This window comes from Exophiala dermatitidis (genome assembly GCF_000230625.1).
Source record: "Exophiala dermatitidis NIH/UT8656 unplaced genomic scaffold supercont1.4, whole genome shotgun sequence".
In the NCBI taxonomy this organism is placed as follows: domain Eukaryota; kingdom Fungi; phylum Ascomycota; class Eurotiomycetes; order Chaetothyriales; family Herpotrichiellaceae; genus Exophiala; species Exophiala dermatitidis.
This window is the reverse complement of record NW_008751649.1, coordinates 3,286,289-3,310,074: the sequence shown is the minus strand read 5'-3', so window position 1 is coordinate 3,310,074 and position 23,786 is coordinate 3,286,289. Positions and strand designations below refer to the sequence as shown.

At 52.1% G+C, this 23,786-nt stretch overlaps 7 protein-coding genes across 7 annotated transcripts; 4 read left to right on the top strand and 3 right to left on the bottom strand.

The window, feature by feature from the left end:
• Positions 1 to 188: 188 nt before the first annotated feature.
• HMPREF1120_05486 (uncharacterized protein) lies at positions 189 to 6,201 on the bottom strand. Its single transcript, XM_009159665.1, has 3 exons — positions 4,049 to 6,201; positions 3,255 to 3,863; positions 189 to 3,195 (listed from the first exon to the last, which is right to left on the bottom strand). Exon 3 carries the CDS (start codon positions 3,074 to 3,076, stop codon positions 458 to 460), a length of 2,619 nt encoding a protein of 872 aa, XP_009157913.1. The 5' UTR covers positions 3,077 to 3,195; positions 3,255 to 3,863; positions 4,049 to 6,201; the 3' UTR covers positions 189 to 457.
• On the top strand, positions 4,458 to 7,844 carry HMPREF1120_05485 (uncharacterized protein). The gene is made up of 2 exons (XM_009159664.1): positions 4,458 to 6,379; positions 6,424 to 7,844. The coding sequence occupies exon 2, from the start codon at positions 7,136 to 7,138 to the stop codon at positions 7,448 to 7,450; it is 315 nt and encodes a 104-aa protein (XP_009157912.1). The 5' UTR covers positions 4,458 to 6,379; positions 6,424 to 7,135; the 3' UTR covers positions 7,451 to 7,844.
• A 181-nt stretch (positions 7,845 to 8,025) lies between these two features.
• HMPREF1120_05484 (glucosamine-phosphate N-acetyltransferase) lies at positions 8,026 to 8,961 on the bottom strand (the record flags this gene model as incomplete). The annotated part of the gene is made up of 2 exons (XM_009159663.1): positions 8,026 to 8,462; positions 8,658 to 8,961. The coding sequence occupies 2 exons, from the start codon at positions 8,959 to 8,961 to the stop codon at positions 8,026 to 8,028; spliced, it is 741 nt and encodes a 246-aa protein (XP_009157911.1).
• An 898-nt stretch (positions 8,962 to 9,859) lies between these two features.
• Positions 9,860 to 11,446, bottom strand: HMPREF1120_05483 (3-phytase phyB; the record flags this gene model as incomplete). The annotated part of the gene is made up of 2 exons (XM_009159662.1): positions 9,860 to 11,050; positions 11,105 to 11,446. The coding sequence occupies 2 exons, from the start codon at positions 11,444 to 11,446 to the stop codon at positions 9,860 to 9,862; spliced, it is 1,533 nt and encodes a 510-aa protein (XP_009157910.1).
• Positions 11,447 to 11,716: 270 nt separating this feature from the next.
• HMPREF1120_05482 (dihydrodipicolinate synthetase) lies at positions 11,717 to 14,226 on the top strand. Its single transcript, XM_009159661.1, has one exon. The coding sequence runs from the start codon at positions 12,216 to 12,218 to the stop codon at positions 13,209 to 13,211; it is 996 nt and encodes a 331-aa protein (XP_009157909.1). The 5' UTR covers positions 11,717 to 12,215; the 3' UTR covers positions 13,212 to 14,226.
• A 35-nt stretch (positions 14,227 to 14,261) lies between these two features.
• On the top strand, positions 14,262 to 18,798 carry HMPREF1120_05481 (uncharacterized protein). Its single transcript, XM_009159660.1, has 2 exons — positions 14,262 to 15,799; positions 15,856 to 18,798. The coding sequence occupies exons 1-2, from the start codon at positions 15,493 to 15,495 to the stop codon at positions 18,321 to 18,323; spliced, it is 2,775 nt and encodes a 924-aa protein (XP_009157908.1). The 5' UTR covers positions 14,262 to 15,492; the 3' UTR covers positions 18,324 to 18,798.
• Positions 18,799 to 18,907: 109 nt separating this feature from the next.
• On the top strand, positions 18,908 to 23,711 carry HMPREF1120_05480 (uncharacterized protein). The gene has a single exon (XM_009159659.1). It carries the CDS (start codon positions 19,365 to 19,367, stop codon positions 23,016 to 23,018), a length of 3,654 nt encoding a protein of 1,217 aa, XP_009157907.1. The 5' UTR covers positions 18,908 to 19,364; the 3' UTR covers positions 23,019 to 23,711.
• Positions 23,712 to 23,786: the final 75 nt, after the last annotated feature.

Below are 23,786 nucleotides of genomic sequence, written 5' to 3'. Positions count from 1 at the left end.
GGAATCGGATCTTGACTTGCGTTGGTCTCCGAGTTGCAACGACTTTCACGAGTCCAAGTTGTACAATGTACACAATGTACAATGCAATTAATAAATGCACGGCAGAAGGACTGCATTCCACATGTCCCACAATGTAGTGTAGGTGTAGTTAAAACCCAAAATAGGAGTACTACTGATGATACGAAGAATTCTGAAGTAACGCTTGAATTAATTGACACTATACAAGGACTCTGTCCTAGGGTACCTTCGTCCTCCTACCCTTTGGAACTCATTACTCCCAAAGGCGGTGGTTGTTTGGTGGTGGTCTCAAGGTTAGGCTTGATGAGAGAGCTCCGGTAGACGATGAAAATATCTCCAGAGACCATGAAGTTGCTATGTACATACAGTAAGGGTGCCGGCGCGGGTGTCTTACCGGATCGATCTGCACAATATCTCAGGTGGTCATTTGTTGCTCCTCCTAGGAAGCGACAATCATCGAATCTTTGAGATATTGCGATGCTAGGTCCGGTGCAGAGGCAAATTGCTGGACTGAACAGTACGTTGCAACACGTTTGCTGGCTGTTGTCTTGGGCAATGCTTTTCTGGGTGTGGCCCAGTCTCTCGTAGGCAATTGCCATTGTTTCGGGGTACTGTCGCAGAAGGGTTGGCAAGGGTCTTCCACCACATCCAAATGCACTTCACGGCACACCAGGCTGCTGCGCGCTTGGGATGGTATGCCAGAGTCGGTCTTGGATAATGTTCTCTTGTGCCCACGTGAAGGCTTGTTCTCCTTGCGCAGACAGTTGGTTTCGCCGTAGCTTGTCAGACGTTCTGGTGTCGGTGTGACACTCTGGCTTGACGTTTCGGTTTGTGTGGACAATGACATGAGCACTCGGACGGCATCAGCTTCCGAAATTGTCGACAGATATTGTCCGGCGAGCTTCTGTCGCGGTTCCTCTCCACTCCCATATCCTTCATCATGAAATCTGCTGGGAATCACTGACGACTCGGCGGTGGAGTTGGCTCCTTGATCAGGCTGGGTGCAATATGTCTCTGGCACCCCGAGGCCACGTCGATCTGATGCCGAGGAAACTCGTGCCAAAGAAGAGCTAGACTCCCCACAGCTTGCGCTAGCGAGTCGGAGACGTGGGATGGCAGAGGCCAATGATGACCATGATGAACTTGATGAGATAGATGAAGACCTGGACCGCGAAGTACACACCGTCACGTCCGAAGCTACCGAGGCCGGCGAGCTGGTGGATGGCGTCGTGGACCTGCTTGAAATCTCTCGAGTCGTCTCTGCAGGACGTGTCAAGGATCTAACAGGTTGTAGACGACAATCTTGAGGCCGTGGCGGAGGACAACGCTCCAGGTTCGCATTCAGGATACACTGTCTTCGCATGCTGCGCAAAGCATCCACAGAGGCGGAACATCGAAGAGAAGGCCGGTCGGGAGTTGTGGACCTGGGACGCTTCTCTGTAAGCTGTGGAGTGGTTTGCGGAGTAGGAAGATTTCGCAGCTGCGGTTGCATAGGCGGCACCGAGTTTCGCGCAGGACTCTCCTGAGTCGGAGTTTGGGGCGTTATGGCTGCCTTGCATCGTTCAGCGGTCCGTGGCTTGAGAGTATCACTGAAATTCATGTCGTAGACCCGTGTGTTCTGGGTGGGACTCGACGGGAGAGCATCCCATGACCTGTCCGGCTGCTTGTTCAAACCCGGCGACAGCACTTGTGCAATCTTGTCGGCTGGAACATGCTGGCGCAGAAAGTCATTCACGAGCTCAGGGTCCTTGACCAAGCCCGGGTTGAGCTTCTGGATGACGTCCGTCCACCACTGATCTGTAAAGGTGGTCTCGCGTGCAATTGGGCCAGTCTCGACCTCGCAGACCATACTCATCAGCATGGCGCCGGCGGCACCACCTGGACGACCCGACTCGAAATCGGCCGGCCCAGTTGGGCCCCGCGGTGGCTCCTTGGATAACCTGCTCAAGGCTAGAACGATCTGGCTCCAATTGTCGAAGTGTTCCTTCGGGACATGCAGACTGTAATCAATCTTGGACAGATACTCTCGCTCATTCTCGTTAATCTCACTACTGCGGAGACCGGAGATCTTGCTCCAGGCCCTGGCGGAGTAGTTCCGATCTTGCAAGTACTTCGACGCTAGCATGAGAGCGGATAAGAACATCCGACGGCCGCATTGCATTGCTCGGCACTGAGCTCTGACAGGACATCCGCCACTGATGGTTGGGTTTTGAGGAGGTAGTTTTGCCTTGAGCAGGATCAGATAGTACAAGGCAACTTGCAAGGTCGAATAGCTTGTCTTTGATCGTCGTAACGTTTCTTGAATGAAGACGCGTAGAGGCAGCACTCCAGCTCCATTGAAACATGTGGACATCATAGGAGGGCAGGCTGACAGGGGCCAAATGGCGGTGATCAGCCTTGTGGCAAAGATGATGAGAAGACACACAAATTGATCAGTGACTTCGGTGTCTCTCCTGAGTTTGGGAGGTGCCGCTTGGGTGTTGCCAGAGCACGATGAACGTCTAAGTGCAGCTCTGTTATGACGTCCACCAGCAGCGTCAGCCACGCGCGGCGCGATATCCGTTTCCGAACGTTTCTGAGCCAGATCGGGGCCCTTCGCTTGAATGGTAGTAGAGATGTTGTGCCCCAGGTGGGCGGCAGCACCAACGCTGGTGGTGGACTGACCGCTGGTCTGAAAGCCATTGTGTAGATGGTTTTGGGGTTCGACTGGTGCACGGGATCCATGGGATGTTTCCGGCTCTCGCAGGTGCTCCTTGTCGTCCTCGTCGGAAAAGACGTCGACTAAATCAGACGAGTTCATCCACGAGGTGCGAGATGAAGATCCGGACGAGTAGGACTCAGGAATAGATTCCACAATGCTCACAGTATCGTCCCCAGAAGCAACACTGCTGCGATCGACCTCGCCGTTGATTGGGTACCGGCCATTGGTGGAAGCAGCATCAACTTTGTCCGAGTTGTAGTAATCACGACAACCGGATCGGAGCCAGTCAGAGACAGACTCTTGTACATTATGAGGGCCGTATATCTTAGAGAGGTCTGCGACCCCCCTAACGCCCATTTTCTGTTGGTTTATGAGGAAATCGATCCTGAATCGAAGGGCCTAGGGACTTCCTCTACAACCAGTATGTTTACCTGTGCGAACCACAAGTGCAGATCGAGAAAGCCAATGAGAGTGACCTGTCGACATATTTGTTAATTCTGTTCCTCCTTTAAGAAAGCGTCGTTGGGAGTGTTACCAAGGATATGCGCAGTATCGGGCCGCAAACCCACCGCAAGTCAGAGTCAAAGTTTCGCTGTTCCCGGTATCAAGAAGACTTGATCAGGACAAGCACTGAGTCGATGTCTAGACGTGAGTTATGCCGAAACAAACTCGCGCATATGAACATCAACGTACCAATGCTTGTCAATCTCAAGACAATCCTGGTGTAGTTTTACCAAAACAGCTTCTGACTCTGGCGGTGGGCTTTGACGGACAGACGATTGCTTAAAACTGAGTGTGACTGGCCATAGACTCATGGCTAAGTTCGTCTTTTTTGTTTAGAACGTTGTTGGAGTGGAGAGTCGAGTTCGCGGTGAGTGCTTGGTGGCGTAAGCCTAATCCAAGCACACGTCGAGGTTGATTACAAGGATTCGGGTGGTAAGGCGAGTGGTGGGATGCTCTGGTGAAGAGTTGTAGTGCTATCCGCTGTCGTTCACAGTGAAGTTGTGTTGGAAGAGTGAATGTAGGCGTGGATGGTTTGAATAGATCGACTTTCGGCCGGTTGAGGTTCGCAAGTCGCCGATGCAAAAGAGATCGCAGTCAAGGGTGTGGACGACCAGATCGATGCAGAGACAAAGATGCCAGTCTAGAGGCAGACATGCCAGATTTGAGTCAGCTTCTTTGCTGCATTCATTATGAGTCCGCCTTTGGAATGTCCATCATGGCAGAGGTGCGCAGCGCAACTTGGAGTCATGAGTTGCTTACAGGCACAGAATTGCGCTGCAATGCAGGAGACGAGATCGAGGCCTGTCGCCTAAGGGTGATACTTACAGTACTCAGATGAACACCTAATATTGATGCCAGCAGCCGTTGCTGCGATTCATAGTATGCTTCATCTTGTCATGGTCCAAGGACTAGAGACAGCGATGGTGAGATGGGGCGGCTGGTTGTATATGGATGAATGGGCTGGGGGGGCGGCCGCCGTCGCCATCGCCACTCAGTGCTTGCTCACAGTCACAGCCGTGGAGTGGGAGTGGGAGTGGCCCTTCCCTGCCTGCGCTCGGCCTCTTCAGCGTGTGCAGTGCAGTGCCTGCGCCTGCGCCGCCCAGATCAGCCGGATGACTCAAGGGCCAAGGAGGCCAAACTCAGCGGAAACGCCGCCGGGAGAGGCCTCTAAGGCCCCAATAGTCGCCCGACTCTGGCAGACTCAACCGCCCGTCAACCACTGGCACTGCACCATCCACAATCGTCCTCCATTCTTTCTGAACCACCCGATGGCCTCCCTCGTTCGCTGTCTGGAGTCTCAGTCTGCTCCATTCTAGCAATCCACAAACCCAGCCAGGCATACAATTATTACATTACTGGATGCTAATATTCAAACTCTGACCGCGCAGGTAGAAGCTGTTACGAATTCTATGCCTCAGGCCGAGTATCAATCTCGAGCACTGTCCAGAGCATTTCATGTCATGATTGCAAACTGCAGGAGCGATTGATCAAACCCGTCGGCTTTTTGTTCATACCAGGCCCCGGGTCCGGTTACTTCATCCTCAACAACTGCGACAGGAGGCGCTTCAGCTGGTGAAGAGGCAAATCTGGTCCGCGTATTGCATCCATCCCAGTCGTTCGGCAATCAACCTCCTGTAAGCAAGACAAATATTGTGCTGCGGCCGACAGACACTGGCATCTAGGTGACAAACCACTCTCACGTCTCTCGTGTTGCTGAAACCAAAAATCCATCAGATCGCTGTTTAGTCATCTGTTCATCCATCACCCAACAATTCATCCTAGAACGTTCGTTTGCGATGCCGCTTGCCCGAGGCTTCCACAGATACTCCTGTCTAGATCTGACGCGGCCTCCCCCAACTTACCTTAACACATCCTTGGTCGACGGTAGACGATGGTGGGCACGAGGAAAAGCAAGTGTGACAGGGGGGCACCGTATATTTCAGATGTGCAACACAAAGTAGCAGAAGGAATGCCTATGAAGCACAACCAATTTGAAAGTCCGGCGACGCACGGTGACCTCCAATGGAAAAGCAGTCCAGACCCAATTCGAACGTAATGGCGAAACGCGGCCAGTCTGATTCGCTTCTGACTCAGGAAGACGAAACGACCCTCGTCAGCCGTGGGTGGTGAGCGGTCGGCGACCCGTGACTCAAAAACCAGAACGGTTTGTCCTTGATTCAGACGAGCGGCAAATGAAAAATGTAACCACCGCCACCGTACCCCTTTTGGGCTTCTTTTCCGACACTTCCGTTGGCGAAGGTTGCGTGGCCGGAAACCCAATATTGTGCGCTCTGCCGTCAAGCTGATGAGTCTTCCCAAGGCGTCTCTGACCTTGTCCTTCGATATCGGCCGCACCTTTGCTCGCTGTTCTGCCATATCATGGCTGAATAACGAGCTCGCCCAAGGCATAGTCCGGGGACTACTTTGGGACTTGGACCCGGGAGGCTGCCTTTTCCTCGTATGCAAGTGGCTGCTGACGGTGGGGAGCAGCCCGTTGGGGGCCCATCCTCACTTGCTAGATGGCAAATAATGTCATCTTGCGCCGATGCAGCTGGTCATAGCTGTCTTGGCCGGCAGCCTGAGCATAACCTTACCTTCCTACGAGTTCCGACACTCGAGACTCGTGTGTGGGGACGATATCTTTGGCTGGGCCGTCAGCCAGGCAGCACAAGCACATCGCAGTCTTTCCTGCCAGTGGGGATCCTTGATCTGTGACTCGGAATACCAGCTGATCGGACAGTCCTCGGCGATTTCGTGGCTCACCCTGCCAGTGTAACGTGGCTGGCATGCTGATTGCTATCGACAACAGGCTTGCTCGAGCGACATCCATACTATCATGTGTCCGTGAGCGACACTTGTGGTATATGGGCAGCAAGTCTACCTGGCAAGTAGGGTGGGACGAACCCAGGCTACCGAGACGTATCGTCAACCATGGCAACTTGACTTATCAAACGGTGGTCACCTTGGACGGAGAAGGCATGCGGCCATCCCTAGCGAACGCTTAGGCAAAGAGCCCGACAAAGGCATCCACACAAGCAGGCGTGGTCGCACGCTAGCAATCCTTGATGGTACAAGTCAGAAACCGGATACGTTAATAGGACTCCGAAGCATCAATAATGTACAATAATGCTGTGTACAACTAATCAAAGCGATAAGGTAAGCGGACCTTGGCCGCGAGGTCCTGCGTCTGACACCGCCAGCTGGTCGGAGCGGATCACCAGGCCATGTCTCATCATACAGAGCTCCCAGCCAAGTCCCACGCATTTGAGTGTCACAGTCGCAGCCTTGAGAGCGTCTTATGGATAATCAGGAGAAGCCTGAGATGAAGCAGGACCCATGTATTCTATGAGGTCCATACCCGCATCTTGCTTGATACAGGATGTTCGAAGACAAAACGGGACGTGCGGGGCATTTTACAGAAGACTCTGCCTTGGTGAGGTCAGTGCTGCCTGTTGTTGGACTCGGATGTTCGAATACACGATCATGGCGGACGAAGAAGGTAGGATGTCCACTGTCCGAGATCAAAGGGCATGTTTTCGCAAGTACAGTAAGTACTAGGTATGTCTCCGCGAACTTGAACCAGAGATTTTAGGTTTGATTCCTTCGACAATCTCATCGATGCGTTTGGCTGTTGCCTAACTTCAAGAGAGTCACATGGACTTCACGTTGTCCCCCACGAACCGGCACCATGGTCCACCGCAGGTCAGTGTTTCAGGAGGGGCCTTTCGGAATCATGAATTCGTTGGATGACTGTTCCAGGCCAGTCGGGTAGGTAAGTGCGTTTTGAAGCAGTTGGTGGGTAAAAATGAGCGGAATTCCACACCTGGAAATCATTCTCAATCTGGTGGAAGTTTGAATTGGACGACCAGTCGGTCCGTAACCACAAAGCAGTGGCTTGATCCGAGTTTGAATATGAGCAACTCGCATTTCGAAAAACTGGAGAAAACCTTGCCCTGGGGAAAAGGATTTTCCTTTCTGTATCTGTCTACCGATATCGATACCCAAACACCATCGTGCTTGCTGATCTTTTATTCTTTCTTTTTTGTCTATCACCATGTATCGTACGTCTTCCTGGGTTTGGCCGCGGTTGGTTATGTTGGGTTGACCCTGCTTTGCTCTCTAAGAGCACTGAAAATACGCGATACCCATGGTTGCCTGCGGCGGAAGTCCGTCGGGTCCCAAAAAAGCAAGAAAGGGCACAAACAGAAAAAGACAACAATCTGTTAAACCCTTCAAAAGGTACCTTGATCAATCTGATTACACTCAGTCAACCTCGCTGCAGCGGCCCGAGCTGCACTGCGAGGACATCGTCTTTCTTCCTTTGTTTGTTTGGGTCTAGAACTGAGCCCCCCCCCCAACTTTTGCCCAGTCCAGTCCCGGCCAGTGTCAAGGTAGGCTTGTGTCAGAGCAGATCGAAAGGTGAACAGAAGCTGGATCAGTTAAGGTAGCCGAGACTGATGAGTTCAAGAGCACTGCGCTGCCCTGCCCTGCATGGAGATCGTCAGCACTCAGCTGGGGCAATGGGTATCATTTGCTCTTCTTGTATCCGCGCCGAGTTTGCTCTCCAAATGGGCACAGTCTTTTTACCTTCCGCCCCTCCAAGTCTTGTATTGAAAATCATCAACAATCATCATTTGATATTGTAGCAGTGACTCCCTGCTGGTGCCCATCAGTCGTTTGTAACCTTCTATTTTCTTTAGTTGCTCGGATGCATTTGTTCGTCTTTTTTTTTGAGTTTCATAGGCTTGTTCTCCTCGGGGAAGTTGAAGTCTGTTTGTGCCCTTTATTGTAGTCTATACTTTTCACAAATTCGTCTTCGCCGCCCCCAACCCAGTCGTTTCCTTTTTCTCATAATAATGAGCCATCTCCAAACCCGCACGCTTAAACCCACACTTGACATAGAACCCTTCATTGGCCTCACTACAGTCCAAAATACTCTTGTAACAGCCGACGTTCTCGGCCACGGCATCCAAGGCCTGGATGATGCGCAACCCCAACTTCTTGCCCTGTTGGTTCTTGGCCACGGCGATGTCCTCAATGTGGCCGACCAGACCCATATTGTGGATGAATTTGCGTTCGACGATCACGGCGCCCGTGCCCACGACTGTGCCCGTCGTGTCGCAGATCACGAGGATGTAGTATGTGTCGTTGCGGCTGGCCATGAAGTCGTAGCGGGCGTTGAATTCGGCGAAGGTCGGTTCGCCTACTGTGGTGAGGACGCGGAGGGTGTCGAGAAAGCCTGTAAGGAACAGATTTGATTAGCCCGAGTCTTGTGGACTGAAGTGGCGGGTAAGTGTGCTGGTGTGTAATATAGGTATCTCTTGTGCAGAGAAGAGCGCCGGGGCCCTGTTCCGTGTCTCCCCCAGATAAAAGGGAAGAATCGTTGTGGACACAAAACACTGGTTGGGCTCGGCTGCAAGTATACTGTACTGACCTCCATAATAATCACTCCGTCGAAGCGGTCGGATTGTATACCCATCCGGCAAACTGGACGAAACTTCATCGCTGATCAGTGAAGGCGAGAATAACGGCTGGTCGTCATCTTCTTGTTTGTTCGTCACCGTCTGCTTCAACGTGTCAACAGCCGGTAAGGATGTAGCTGCTGCCGCGGCCGCCGCAACACCGTTCGTGATTCCGTTCACAATCTTCGATGAGACTGTTGGTGTAGGTTCTGTTTCTGGCGGTGCGACACCATTCGACGATGCTTGTGTGTCTGTTTCTTTGCCATTGAGCGCCATGGTTGTGGGTGAGGACAGCTTGCTGGAGGTGGAGTGGATTGAATTGGTGAATAGGGGCCGGCGTATCACAACGCTGGCAGGTAGATAGATCAAAGACCAATGGTATCTCTAGGTGTACTGGAGGATCGGAATGAAACGAACGAGAAGGACCGCAGGGAGGATATGGGATTTGGCGGGTAGCAGAAGCAGTGAGGTGTTCCCGATTCCAATGTTTATCGGTCCGCCTGAAGTGGAAGAAGTGAGGACGCGGCGGTATCGGCGCGCGGCTGCCCTGGAAATAATATCGAGTTGGCTGCGTTTGGCTACAAGAGGATAGGGAAGATGTACTATAGTAGTAGACAGTGGAAGGAAAGGAAGAAAGGAATGAATGTAATGGGAATCTGCACGGCTTTGCGGTCAGTGCTGAAGTGGGAGAGTCTGGATTCCACGATTGTGATGTGAGACGCAATGGTCAAGTCCAAGTTGGCCCCTGCTGTGTCAGATGCGGCAGCCGAATTCATCAATCACTGCAGTTCAAGTTGGTCAGCTTCACAACGTCTTATTTTATCGGCCTGGTTGTTCATAAAGGACCCTGACAATCTTCTGGTCGTTGCGATACTTGTAAAGAATGGTCTTCCGCTGCTCAGCCCAGATGTGGCGGTCAATCGCAATATTGAATAGCAATACTGTTGGCCAGATGGATTAAACGCTTATCTATCACCCCAGAGGCACAGCCTGGCTATAAATAACCAGATGCTGTACAATGTACACCTGATGTTCGTATGCGATTGGCCCAGTCGTTCGCTTACAGGTTGCTCAGATTGAGCATGCAGTGGCGGAGGCTTGTTCAACGCTTGAGGCTGCAGCTTAATTGTCTACGAAGCTTTAGTTGATAAATAGCACGTCCCGAAACTCCCTTTTACTGATGTAAAAAGGTAATCCTGTCGGGCGCCTCCTCGGATATGTTACAGATCTGCCGGAAATCCCCAAACAATTCTTTCCTCGAAGCAATGAAGTCGTGGAAGTCCTTCAGGCGGACAGCATGCTTGAGGTTCTTGACTGTCGGCAGCTCGGGGAACTTCACGAGGCCATCGTTGATGAAGAGCCTCACAAAATACGCCCCCTGACCGCCCTTTGACTTTGCATCACAGGCGATACGCTCGAATATCAGTCTCCCACCCATGGGCACCACGTCACTCGTCTTCCACCGTCGGTCTGCTTTGATTCGATGGCTAGGCAGCTTTGGCGCACCATCACGTTCATTGAGTATCTGCAACGTGGCCAGGACCGGCACAATGTCCCCGTCGTGCACGAAGCTGAAGTAGACATCCTTCGAAGAATCATTCATCATGAGATTGCGCGTAGCGTCTAGCCAAAGCGTACCCATGACTCCGGCATAGGCGTTGCCTGGTCCGGCTCGATAGAAATGAAGGAGGTCTCGTGCGTACTCAAAGTGAGACCACTCTTCATGCGTGAAGATGTTGCACCAAGGACTGGAGCCTCTGGCGAGAATCTCGAAGCCACACATCTCCATCATGTTGAAGACGTCCAGGTAACTAAAATCTAGTCCTTGGGCATGTTGTGAGAGTCGTTTGGCAATGGGCCTGGTGAACACTCTTTGCCATTCTTCCAGCTTTTGGTATCCGTGATCGTGGCCATATTCGCCATCTGTAACATATTCGTAACAAGTGTCTCCAGGAGTCAGTGTATCCCCGCCCCGGCCTTCGTCTTCGGGAATCACTTCAAGCTCGGCTGTGCCCTGTGAGAGCCAATCGGGACCGAAGAAGCCACTGGCGAAGTATTCGGCTGTTAAAATATCCCTCGAGGCACCGCACGACCAGATTCTTGTTGGTCGGTCTTGGGGGATTAGGTGATCGTAACGCTGTCGCAGAGTCCTTCCAGTATTGAAGGCTTGCAATGTCCCGGCGTAGGGCCCAGTGGCGGTCAAGTTTTCGAAGGAAGGGTCCGCAGGATCGGTGAAATATTCCCAACTTTTGAGGAAGGACAGTGGTCCCTTGAGTTCAACTTTGGGATTTTGGAGCCGTTCTAGGAGTTCGATATGTCGGGCACCAGCATTCCTGGTGGGATATCGCTCTGCATGCCGCGACAACTGGCGAAGGTGAGCACCACGGATCGTCACAGAACGCTACACTGAGAACCCTACCATATGCGCTTGGTCCACCGAACATCCCTCTGGAAGTAATGCATCAGAATAGGCAACGCCGTCAGCCCGTGGTATCCAGGGCCCATTGCCGCCCAAATGATAGAATAAATTCCAGACTGTTGCCAGACAAACTCCGGCTTTTGACAAGAACGACACATCACATCCGCCAAATCGTGTCGGCTTGAAGAAGGCCACTGCCAGAAACGTTGCCAGAACAACAAATATGGCGAACGATAGCCTGCGCGGTGAGGACGCGGGAAACCCCATCTTGGACTTGGACTTGGACCTGGGCTTGGAGAGGCTCGAAGGCATCGGCAGGTCGTTATCTTGTTTGAGGTACATTGTGCTGCTGTTTCGGTATCATGACAGGGACTCTGAGTCGGCCCTCATGGGTGATGTTGATGTTGGCAGATTTCTCGCTGCGGACGGCGCGGCCGGCCTACAGAGGTGGAAGTTGGCACAATATAGTAACCGGCATTGCTAGCAACGCAGTCCGATGCACAAACACGGAAGAGAGATGGCAACCCCGGGGAAAGGATGTTCAAACATGGTACTAGTAGTAGGAAATCCCAGACGCGGCCGCTTCAAAGTTGAGGTCGAGCCCCGGCCATCGCAGACTCGGAGGTGACTCTTCACGTGGGACAGAGGCGCAGGCAAACTGGCCCAGAATTTTGAACTTCAACTTGAACCAGACCAGGGCAGGCAGATCTACCTCATATTTTGTATTACTTTGTTTCGGTCATTGTTTACATGGCTTTTCCACGCGACTCAGGCTTGCTTCATTTTAGAGCGTGTCCAATAATGGCGACATCCTACAGCCCCGTACCGGTTCAGCCGTCTCTACCGGCTCTTATGCCAGTGGTGAGTTTCTGTTTGTTCTCCGCAGCGGCCAGACTTGAACGGCGGAGAAGTGCGAAGGTCTTCGGTCCTTTTGGAGCCGATGCTACATTTTGAAGCGCCATTGAAATGTAGAAGGGCGTCGTGTTGTCCTCTTTCAAGTTGTTCAGCTCAGGTTGGAGGACTCACATTCTACGACTTCGAGTTCATCTCGTCCGTCTCGTCCATCTCGTCCATCTTGGTGAAGGTTGAAAAACCAAAGTGACCTCCTACAATGAGCGACATGGGCTCCCTACCGACCAACAACGCCCCGCCAGCTGCGCCGCATTCCTACCCTGTGCCCAAGCCAGGCGTCTACTGTCCGGCCGTCACCTTCTTCGACCCAGAGACCGACACACTGCGTCCCACGGAACAAGGTCAATACTACTCATATCTTGCCAATTCTGGCTTGACAGGACTAGTGATTTTGGGGACAAATGCAGAGACCTTCCTCCTTAGCAGAGAAGAGCGATCTACTCTGCTGAAACTCGCACGCAAGTCGGTGCCCGCAGACTATCCGATCATTGCTGGCGTGGGTGGACACTCGACTTCTCAGGTGCTCGAGTACATCAACGACGCGCATGCCGCGGGCGCCAACTTTGTTCTTGTTCTGCCGTGCGCATACTTTGGCAAGCAGACCACACCGACGGTAGTCCACAACTTCTACACGGCCGTGGCAAAGAAATCTCCTCTCCCTATACTCATCTATAACTTCCCCGCCGTCTGTAATGGCCTGGACCTCGACTCCGATACAATCGGGGCATTGGCGCAGGAATTCCCGAACATCGTGGGAGTCAAGTTGACGTGCGGTTCCGTGGGCAAGATCACACGTCTGTCAGCCACCTTCCCGCCCGAGCGGTTTGCTGTGTTTGGTGGACAATCCGATTTCCTGGTTGGTGGATTGGCCGCAGGAAGCGCGGGCTGCATCGCCGCATTTGCGAACATCTTTCCCAAGACCGTGTCCAAAATCTTCGCTTTGTGGACCATGGGCAAACATGACCAGGCACTGGCCTTGCAGAGGATGGCTGCTCATGCCGAGTCGCCTACCAAAGCCGGCATTGCAACCACCAAATATGCTGCCAGTCAGTTCAGTGCCAAAAAGGCAGGAATCCAAGGTGATCTGGAGGCTCTTCTTCGGCCACGACAACCTTATGAAGAGCCAAGCGAAGTGGTCAAGAAGAAGATCAAGGACGTGATGGCACCGCTAGCTGAGATTGAGAACACGCTTTAGATCCAGGTGACATGGAGATTCTTGAAACACGTTTTCAGCTATGACGATCTTGCATACCTACCTTATTTGTTCTTTGCCAGCAGGTAGAAAGACACTGTCCAGAGAAGACCTGTATCACCAGATGGACGCACTCACGGACAGAGGACATGACATCACGAAATTGTCAGAATAAAATAAGATGAGACAGTCTCATCATCTTCCCACACAATTAGCGATTCTTACCTCCTATACCTTGATATCTTGTCCATAGATACTGTCCATGAATGTGAATCATAGATCTGGATCACATGCAGGTAATCGTCCGATCTGATCTGCCTCAGGCAAGTCACATTGGCACTGCGCCGGCAGATATCTATATGTTGTAGCACGGAGATCGACAACGGACAATCGAAAGCAGATTATCGAAGTTCGCCTCGCAGCCTCGCTTCGCTTGTCCAAAGCCCACATTTCAAGCCACAATGATGCGGCCCAGACAAAAGTGCAGCCGCCCGCTGAAGAAAAACAAGGCAGACGACATGCTCCACAAGTCAAATCTGTCAACTGACAGTCATCGCGTGCCGCATCTGGCGTACGAGGCGGCATCGTGCATGACGGGAAGCAACTTGAAGTGACACAACCTTGGACGGATGCACCAAACTTTGAAACTCGCCTGTCTGTCTCACCGCAGCGATCGACCCAACGGCATCCCGCAGAGTAAGGTGTCCGGAGTACGACTTGCATCCTTCGTCTGCGAAACGCCTATTCCTTTTTCCGGATAGTAACACGAAATGGTTCAGCAGAATATCAAAGAATAATAAAATAGCCGATACACAGGAGCCAATGGCTTCAGCTTTTTAGGATACAAATGAGCTGGATCTCAAGGTTCCAGTTGTCATGGCGCCGTCTTGGTACATCTGGTCTGTGTAATAGTGCCAGTCTCCAAGAGTGGCTGATACTAATGTGTCAAAACATCGTCCCGATCGATTGAGAGCCTGATACCTCAGTTTTAATCATTGCAAGTACAAATGCTTTCCCGCCGGTTCAGAGAACTCCATAGCCGTTAGCTATGTAGGAGGATGCGTCCCGGGCTCCATGCGCTGCAATGGCTGAGGGACTGGACATGAAGCTAGTATCGTGAAAATAACGGAAGGGAGCATTCTGTTGTACCGATGTGCTGCGTCATTGACAGCCGTGGTCAAGATCTATCTCGAAGCTCGGCTCGAAGTCTTCAAGTTCGGGAGCTGCAGCTGACGGTGGATTGAGGACTGTCAAGCTGCCCACCACTTACAAAGTACCAAGTAATTACTCAGACAACCCGCCCACTACTGCTATTCTACTATGTCGTACTTGAATGCTATAGCTTGAATAAAGTGGGCAATAAGGCTTCGGTGACACCACGCCCACCGTGACAGCCAGCAAAAGCACTGATGTCTAAACAATGAATTTTGTGGATAGGCCAAACAAATCCTGCTCTGAGACGAGACGATTACGCCTGCGCCCGGACTTGTCTTGATATCGAGCACACCTGCGTTTATTATCTGGGCTCCTTATCTCGTAGCGATCACAACGGCAGGACTACAAGTAGTACCACTGGAGGTAGCTTGCGAGCTCGACTGAAAGGCACCTTACTAGGACTTATCCACAGCTTGGAGCAGTCGATTGCTGCACTGGTACTGTAGTGGTTGTGTGCTGTGCATGTGCACTATTCAAGGTCGTTACGCAGTACTATCTCAGCTGAGTATTAGGTACGGACCTTCACTACCACCGTTGGATCCATCCACCGCATCCCAAAAACCAGCTTCCACCTCCCGCGCTTCTGTTCTGACCTCTGTCACTCCTTTGCTGCCCCTAGAAGTGCTCGAAGCACACTGCAAAGCAGAGATTCCCCAGAGTCACCTAGCGTTCGTTTGCGCGGCTGGAGGCCGTCTACTCTGCAATCAACGCTCTCTGCACGCTGACCAAAACCATCCGGACCTGCCGCACTTCGACCGAGACACAGTCCGCATGCCTACACGACAACCAACCCGCGACCGTTCTATGGCCCTGTTCACAAGTTAATTGACTGAACAATATGAACCGGCGATAGTCTGAGAAAAAAAAAAAACCGCGGTGGTTCTCTTACATCCAGAAATAATTCATAATTCAAGAGGCTGGCTACTCGATCTGAACCAGTGGTGTCACTTGGCTTTGGGTTCCAATACCAGGATATCAGCGACCCAGCCTCCTGCAGCTCTGTCCTACACACTTTCTGCAAAATCTCCAACTAGTCGACCGCTGAGCTCGGAGCCAGGACTTTGGCACCATGGCGTCGGTGCGCTCAGGCCTCCGGTATTCCTGGCTGGGTCTGTGGTTAACGCTGCTCACATTCCTGTCGTTCAATGTTCTTGCTGGGGCCGAAGAGACACAATGGATCAAATACACTGGCAATCAAGGCACAGTATGGCTCAAAGACGATCGGAGGCCTTCATTATACACGCAGAATTTTGGCGATTGCCAGGGAGACTCTCTGATCAATGTCACTCGCTTCGATGCTGCGTACTACAAGGACAACATGACGGTTCTGTTTCACTTGGAAGGAAATTCTGCTTTGAAGAATGAGAGCTTGATGCGTAAGATCCGCTCTTTCTGCTTGCAAGTTGCTGTATTGGCTAACATGAGCGAACAGTCTACATCGGTGTTTTCGCTTACGGGGAGTCTCGTTTTAATCTGACCTTCAACCCATGTAATGCCAACATTGACAGTCTCTGTCCACTGAACTCCTCAGTACCGATCTTTGCGAACGGCATCATTCCTGTGTCACAGGCGGACGTGGCCAACATCCCGTCTATTGCGCTCACGATCCCGGATTTCGAGGGCCAGGCCATCCTGCGAATCTTTGCCAACTCAACACAGTCTCAGATTGCCTGTTTCTCTGCGGTCGTCACCAATGGCGCCACATTTTCCCATCCGGTTGCTATCGGTTCTGTTTTGGGCGTATTCACCGTGGTGGCCCTGGTTTCGTCCGTTGCGGTCTCCATGTATGGTCAAAGCATCCCAGAAACCCGCAAACATTATGCACATTCGATATCGATGTTGGTGGTGTTCTCCGTCTATCAGCATATCTTCTTCACGGGAGGCTTGTCGATGAACTGGCCGAGTGTGTTGGTTTCGTTCTGGAGCAATTACGCTTGGTCAGGCGGTATAATATACAGCCAGAAGATGCAAAACTCGATCAACCAATTCATTGGTGGGAACCGAGGCAATATCAGTATGGTTGGAGCAGCCCCAAGCGGTGAGAATGCAGTGGGATTGGGAGGGGGATATGAGATCTCGCAGATCTACAAGCGTGCGACAGCGGCATTACTTCCTTTCCAGTCGTATGAAGGTACTGGCACAACCTTTCGTCCCACCGAATTGGAACACGTTCTGTGGAGGAGAGCGACAGACAATGCAACCATGGCTTCCCCATGGCACGGCACACCCGTCCTTCCAGGATTACCATTGCCTGGAAACTATTCCGGCTTTGCGGGGACCTTGGCCGAGTTGAACATCCCAGCCTCTAACGCCTTCTTGACTGGGCTCCTATGGTTTCTGATCTTGGTCGCATGTCTTCTGGCAGCTGTGGCCGTATTGAAATGGACATTCGAGGGTTTGGCAGCCGTTCGGGTCGTTCGCACGGACCGACTTGCCTATTTTCGAAAACATTGGCTGTGGTTTGCCGGTGCGGCGGTACTACGGGCCTGCTACATCGCCTTTTTCATGATGATGTTTCTGACCATGTTCCAGTTCACGCTGGGTGGAGCAACGGGCGTCAAGGCCATTGCTGCTGTCGTCTTTGTGATTTTCCTCGTTGGAATGTTCGGTGTCGCTGCATATGCTTTGTGGTACAGAACGAAATCCGCCGCACTGGTTGAAGAAGTCGGCCAAGCCAATCCCGGGCCCAACGACGCCGAAAAGACGGCTCAAACTGCGTGGTATAAAGGTGGCTGGCTCCGGACACCCGACAAGAGTACTGGTGGACAAGCGACAGAGAAACAACCGACGTGGCTACAACGGCATCTGCCTGATTTAGACTCCGGTCGTGTTCATGTCCATGACGACGAGAACTACATGACCAGATTCGGGTGGTTGGCTGCGCGGTTTCGTCGCAGCAAGTGGTGGTTCTTCTCTGCCTGGTTGCTATACGAGCTGGTCAGGGCCGCTTTCTACGGCGGTGCTGCAGGTCACGCGCTCGTCCAAGTGTTTGGCCTCCTGGCATGGGAGACGATTTCCCTGGTTGCCATTGTCTTGATGAAGCCATTTGAGAGTAACCGGCTCAACCTGCTCATGGTATACCTCTTGGGCTTCAGCAAGGTTGTCACCGTGGCCTTATCATCTGCCTTTGACGCTCGGTTTGGCCTGGGCCGCATCTTGACGACCGTGATTGGGGTGATCATCATCGTCATCCAAGGTGTTCTCACCATCTGCCTGATGGTTGCGATTATCCTGGGAGCGATCTCAAGCTATATGTCCATCACTCGATACCGCGAGAAGATCAAGCCTCAATCATGGCATGGGCCACGCACGCGGTATTTTGCACATGTCGACCACAAAGCCACGGACCGGCCCAAGCCTCCACCGCCGTCCGCTCCGGAGCCAGAAGCCCCCAAAGAACCATATTTCTCAGTGTCGTCTGTTCGGCGACAACCCAAAATCGAAGACGAAGATCCTGACATCGAATACTACCAGTCACCGCGCATGTCCGCATCTATGGACCCCGAGCCGGGTCCGAGTCGTCAACCAACTGCGTCTCGGGCACAATCTATACGATCTCGAACTAGTGTGTCGAACCTCCCATATGGCGCAAGACCACACCGGGCGAGTTGGAGCACCAGAGACTTTCAGGATTGGGAGGCCCAGCGGGGTGGAACTCCCATCAACTCTAGGATGAGCACGGAGAACATACAAGATGTCTCCAGAAGGCACCGGGCACAAAGCTTGCGAGGACCATCACGAAGTGGGCCAATGGGGTTTGGGCCTGCAACGCCGCCCAACGGGTCGGATGTTCAGTTGCAGCTCAATCGACATCGACGCAGCATGTCTACGCCTTTGGGACCGAATCGAAATAGCTCTGTTGTGAACGAAGAAACGGAAAATGAGCCAGCCGGGAATTGAAGCAGCAGCCAACCCCGAGCGGTCAGCCACGAATCTGACGACTTGATGAACAGAAACTTGAATGTAATCAAATAGCTTGCCAGCCAGGGGAAACGACCTTGGTTTTGGGCAATCACTAACGAACGACATAATATCTTGCGAGCATGCATCATGATGGCGAAAGAGCATGTCTTTGGGCCCAGCACGGTGACTTGGTTGAGCACAGTTAGTGGCTTCATCGGTTCTTTCTGGTAGATAGGGTCGTGACCCTTTACTTTGCATGCATAATAGGTTGGTAGGGTGATTCAATGCTGCGGACGAATTTGTCTATATGCAAGCGACGTGATGACAGAGGACAATGGACTACATTGATGTCTACTTGCACTGCAGCTGTAGGTTGTACAGTACAACTGTAGTGTTACTGTAGGTTCACTTCAAGTTGAGGTTCACGTAGGTACCTATGTCTTCGCTGCTTTGATGTGAAAATACAATGTACGAGTATTACATCATCAGGTCGTGTCACGTGGACTGATGTCTAGCACGTGCAACTTTCACGGCTGCAGCTGATTTCATCACGAATTTTGAAGCCGAACTTGAACGTGGATCCACGATCCAAATTCCGGGCGTCAGTTCGTCACGAAATAGACTCTGACCGCACGTTCCACTCCTACCACTTCCCTACAGTTTGTTCTGCTCCGAGCTCTTACCACTCCCAATAAATAAACGTGCCCCACGGCCGTGGTCTATCTATCAATTAATTGATTTCCTTCCCCGGACATGAGTGTATCTTTCATCCACAATTTGATCTCTCGAAAGCAGCCGTCATCCTCTCTATTAGTACCATGAAATGCAGGTTCTTTTTCTCATAATCCGAAAAGTACCGCCGTCCTAGTTGCATCTGAGCGATCTCGCATTTCCCCGTTTCCGAGATCTTGCCGCCATTGCATCCCACACTGCACTGGCATATCTCTTTATAGTTGCTCGGCAGAGCTTTTTGTGGTCTTTGATATCGGACCCACCTCTCTTGCTACATGATAGAAGAGGTCATCTCATACCGTCGAGATGAATATCCTCACACGTCGCAATTCAAACAAGTCCATTGATGGAGAGGGCAAAGGGTCCGCTCTGGGGCGAACGGTATCAGCGGAGCGGCAACAGGATGCGGGAAAACCATCCTTGCTCCGGCGGCTCAGCAGGACGCTTAGCAGGTCTCAGGAAAAGCCTGATTTGAAGGAAAATGAACAGCATCCCACGGCACCTGCAGAGCATCACCACGCTAGGACAGTCTCACCGAAAGTACCGGCCGACAAGGTCGTTGAACCCGTGGTGAATACGTTGTCCCGGGTGGAGTCGCATCACAGCATCAATTCACCAGCGGAGGTGTTATATGAGACCTCTCCTCAGCAGACCATCTCGCACGAGCAAGTCTCGGCAACAACAGGTGATACCAAGAGTATATCAGTCGCCGATGCAAACACTACTACGACACCAACCAAGCTACACCAGCATTCTTCGTCGGTTTCAAAACACAAGGCTAAACATCCAACCGGCCTGACCAAAGCAGATATCCACCATCTGTTCTCCGGGGCGCCGCAATTCTTGCTCGAGAAAGGTCGGCGAGGTCGATACTTTCCGCAAGCTTTCTTTCCCTGGAACAATGAACTTGACATTTCGGATCTGCAAGACCGAAGGTTTCTCCGTCATGAGAGCTTCGCGTTGGCCACATTGCACGCACATCTCCCAATTCCGGATGAGGTGAACTGGAGACCGGGCATGGCAGCACCTGTCAAGAAAGTGGGCTTGGAAACAGGGAAGCGGCCTATGTTTGAGTTGGGGATTTTCGAGCGACCCAACATGCTGGGCATGGAGGGACGAGAGCCCGGCACAGTGGGAATGAGGTATTTTCTAGAACGGCCCGTGGCGGATGGACTGCACGACGAGAAAATCAAGGAGCATGGTAAAGACGTGGAGATTGATCTGCCATTATCCAGTCTGCCGAACCTGGGAGCCTTGAAATCGCTGGTTATCAGCGATAACGAGGAGGCGACTGTGAATATCGGCAAGCATGCCCCGGAGCAGGATCGGGCCAGACTGGTCCATGGCGGACCCCACGCCTGGAAAAGCGTGGGTGTGAGAAACATCAGTATGAAGGATATAACCGAGAGACTAGAGAGCATCTCGCAGTGGCGAGACAAGGTGGCCAACATGGGCCTAAATGCTACTCTTCTGGACTGGATGCGAACGGATGAACTGCACCACCACCTGTTCAGCGAATTTTTGTACCCACCACACAAGGTGAACCCGGATGCCAAACACATCAAGAATGGACTCAAGATCCAGATCGAGGCATTGGTTAAAGTCTTGACCACGCCGGGCGCATGGTTGGATCTGAGCGTGCCAGAAGCCAGACTTCGGTTCGGCAAAATCCTACACAGTCGAACGACAAAGTATGACCATGAGACGGGCATGATGTCGGTCAACCCGGAACGGAAATGGTTGCTGATCCAGTTGTTGTTGGCGGTCGAGTTGGTCATTCGTCTCGACACCGCCTTGCGACTAGGCATTGCCATGCATTCGGACAACTTTGAGCTCAGCAGCGACGAAATCCACAATTTCAACCGATTACGCAACCTCAAGGTCGATTGGGACCTGGTGGCGGCATGGAGATTTCTTATGTTGTGCTATGTCAAGAAGGTGGAAAAGAGGTTGCCTTCACCGTCACCCGACCGGTCGGCGTCGGATCAATTAAGTCGAATCAAATTCCCCGAGCGTCATGGCCTGTTGGGAGGTCTCCGGCACACGTTGGGTTTGGATGACGACAAACAACAGCCCACTCTGGATGAATGCGATCTCGCCATTCTTCCCCGTCAACCACGGGTCATGCTGGATGGACTGGTTCGGTTCGCGCATAACATAGGATGGCCGCGATGGCAGGAAATTCAGGAACGACTCGAGCAGAAACTGTGTCGAGAAGACCCGGAAGAACGAGAGAAGTTTCTTCTTGACATTATGAGCTGTGCTGAGGCTGCCGCACACGAACAGCGTCAAGCACCTCCTGGGTCACCACAGCCCGGCAAGATAACACCGTCGCTTGAAAAGTTCTGCGTCAATCTTCATTCTGCGACAGCGAATACCATCGGAGGCTGGTTGTCACACAGTTGGCTTTCCGGCATGATCCTGCCAGGCACATCGATCTGTGACATCTTGATTGCCACTTTATTGGAGAACGACACGGATCCCTCGACGCTGCAACATCTGGGCTCTAGAGGTCTTCCCTTACGGAATGCAGGCTTTGTCCTGAACGGATCTTCATGGTGGTCCAAATCCAGCATTGTCGGCCGAGTCATGGCGCCATTACACGGGTCCAAGGAGTGTATGGGTTGGATCTACCTGCCTCATTTTGTGCCGTTGAATGAAGCCACGTCGGGACCCGTCGAGAATCGTTGGGTCAAAGTCAAGAGCTGGCCTGTGCCAACCACGCGTGACCGACCGCGCATCTTTGACGGTGACAGGTTGTCTACTGAGTCGTCTCCGCTGGGGATTGGAAAAGGGAACATCATGGGTTCTGAATTCAGCATGGTGACGGATCGGATGTTGGACAATGATACCGTGCCCGCGGTCAAAGTCAATGCGGTCAAATTGCATTTGTCTAGCACCAACGCGACCGAATCTAGTCCTGATCACCCGCTGGCCGCGTGGGCGCAATTCGATTTGAGCATTCTACAGGGAGAGAGTCAGCCGATTCCAAAACAAATCCGCTACGGACTCGACCGCGCCGTCTATTTTGTCACTGCATACCCTTGCCGTCTACCTCACGGCCACGCGACTTTTAAGCCTGGTTCGCATCACGATCAAGAACACCACCAGCACCGACATGAACAGGTACAGGAACAGGAACATGAAACTGATCGCGAACACCATCATCCCCATGCCCATCTACTACACAAAGATACTGTCCATTCGCTCCATCCCCGCCATAAACCAGCCGAACATTTACCCGCCCACCCACTCCACAAAACATACAAGTTTGTCACCAAGACGCTCTGGGACTTGATTGACAATCCTACCGTTGATCCTCCGGCCTCGGGAACCGCAAGTCACAGTGAAGTGTGGGTCGTGGATGCGCGAGAATCCGTAACTGCTCCTGAACCAAAGCACGGCTTTTTGCATCATCAACATCAACATCACCACGAGCATCATCATACGTATCCCGAGGCAGCGCAGGCGGAGGCGGTGGCGCAGCCGCAGGCCGGTAATCAATTATCGGCAGCAACTCTAGCTCCAGCTCCAGCTTCAGACACGACAAATGCTCCCGAGTTAAACGTGGCAGTCGCTTCGTCACCAGGTCCTACAAGTATACTCAGTCCGAGCAGTCCCAGTCCATTATCATCTGCTTTACAGCATTCATTGAGCTGGAATACAGATACACCAGGGGAGTCGTCGACTCAAAGTCTTGGTGAAGTTGTTGGCGGGGGACAGCAACAACAGAAGAAAGAACATCATCATCTTGGCCACCATACCGATGACTCGTTACCAGATCTCGAACCCCAATTATGGCGGAAAGATATCTTCGTCAGGGCGTGGTGTGCGGAAAAGGGGAGGAACGCACTGATTGCTCGGGTGGGCAGGACTTGTCTGAGTTGTGCGATTAGGGAGGCGAAAGCGTTGGAGATTGGGGTTATTGTCAGAGTTGGGGTTAAGGAGGAGTGGAAATGAAGTGATGGACTGGAATGGACTGGGAGGACGGACGCCCGGTGGGTGGGTGAGAGGGCCCCTGTGCTGTGTGGGTTGTGTGGTCAGAGAAGAGAGGGACGGACACGGGAGAGGTGGTTAGAATATGGTATCACTTGAAGGCCAAACGCAGGGCTGGGATCGGGTGCAGAACAACAGATACAGTATGAGACCAGATGGCAGCGTACCGGACGCACTGGCATGCCCCAGAGTGACAATCTACAATCTACAAATCGGTTCTGTTCTTGGCCACCAGTTGCAGTGTTCTGATGAATTATATATCAAGTGATACTGCTAAGTGTGAATACCCAAAGTACCCCACCTACCTACCTACTACCTGGTATGGCATGGCATGGCATGGCATGGATTGCAATCACTCGTCGTGAACTGAACGTTTATTGAGTCTGCCTAATCACGGAGAGGGTGAGACAGGACCTCACCTGAAGAGCGAGAGATTAGGTACAAAGGGTATGGGCATAGATACCGGATCCATTCTATTTTAAGGATAACACAATCAACAGTATGTAGCCCGGCGGCATGCCAGGACCTCTCCATGATGGCGAAGCAAGGGGCATGGTCAATTGTCAAGAATGGTCATTAATAACATCGATGATCTGGACATGAATCCGAACATGAAATCTAATATGGATGAGTATAGCTTGTCCAGATACTTTCAAGGACTGGACATCTCCGTACCTATTACATATGTAGATACCTTATCATACCTACAGTGCACTGTACTTATGCATACCG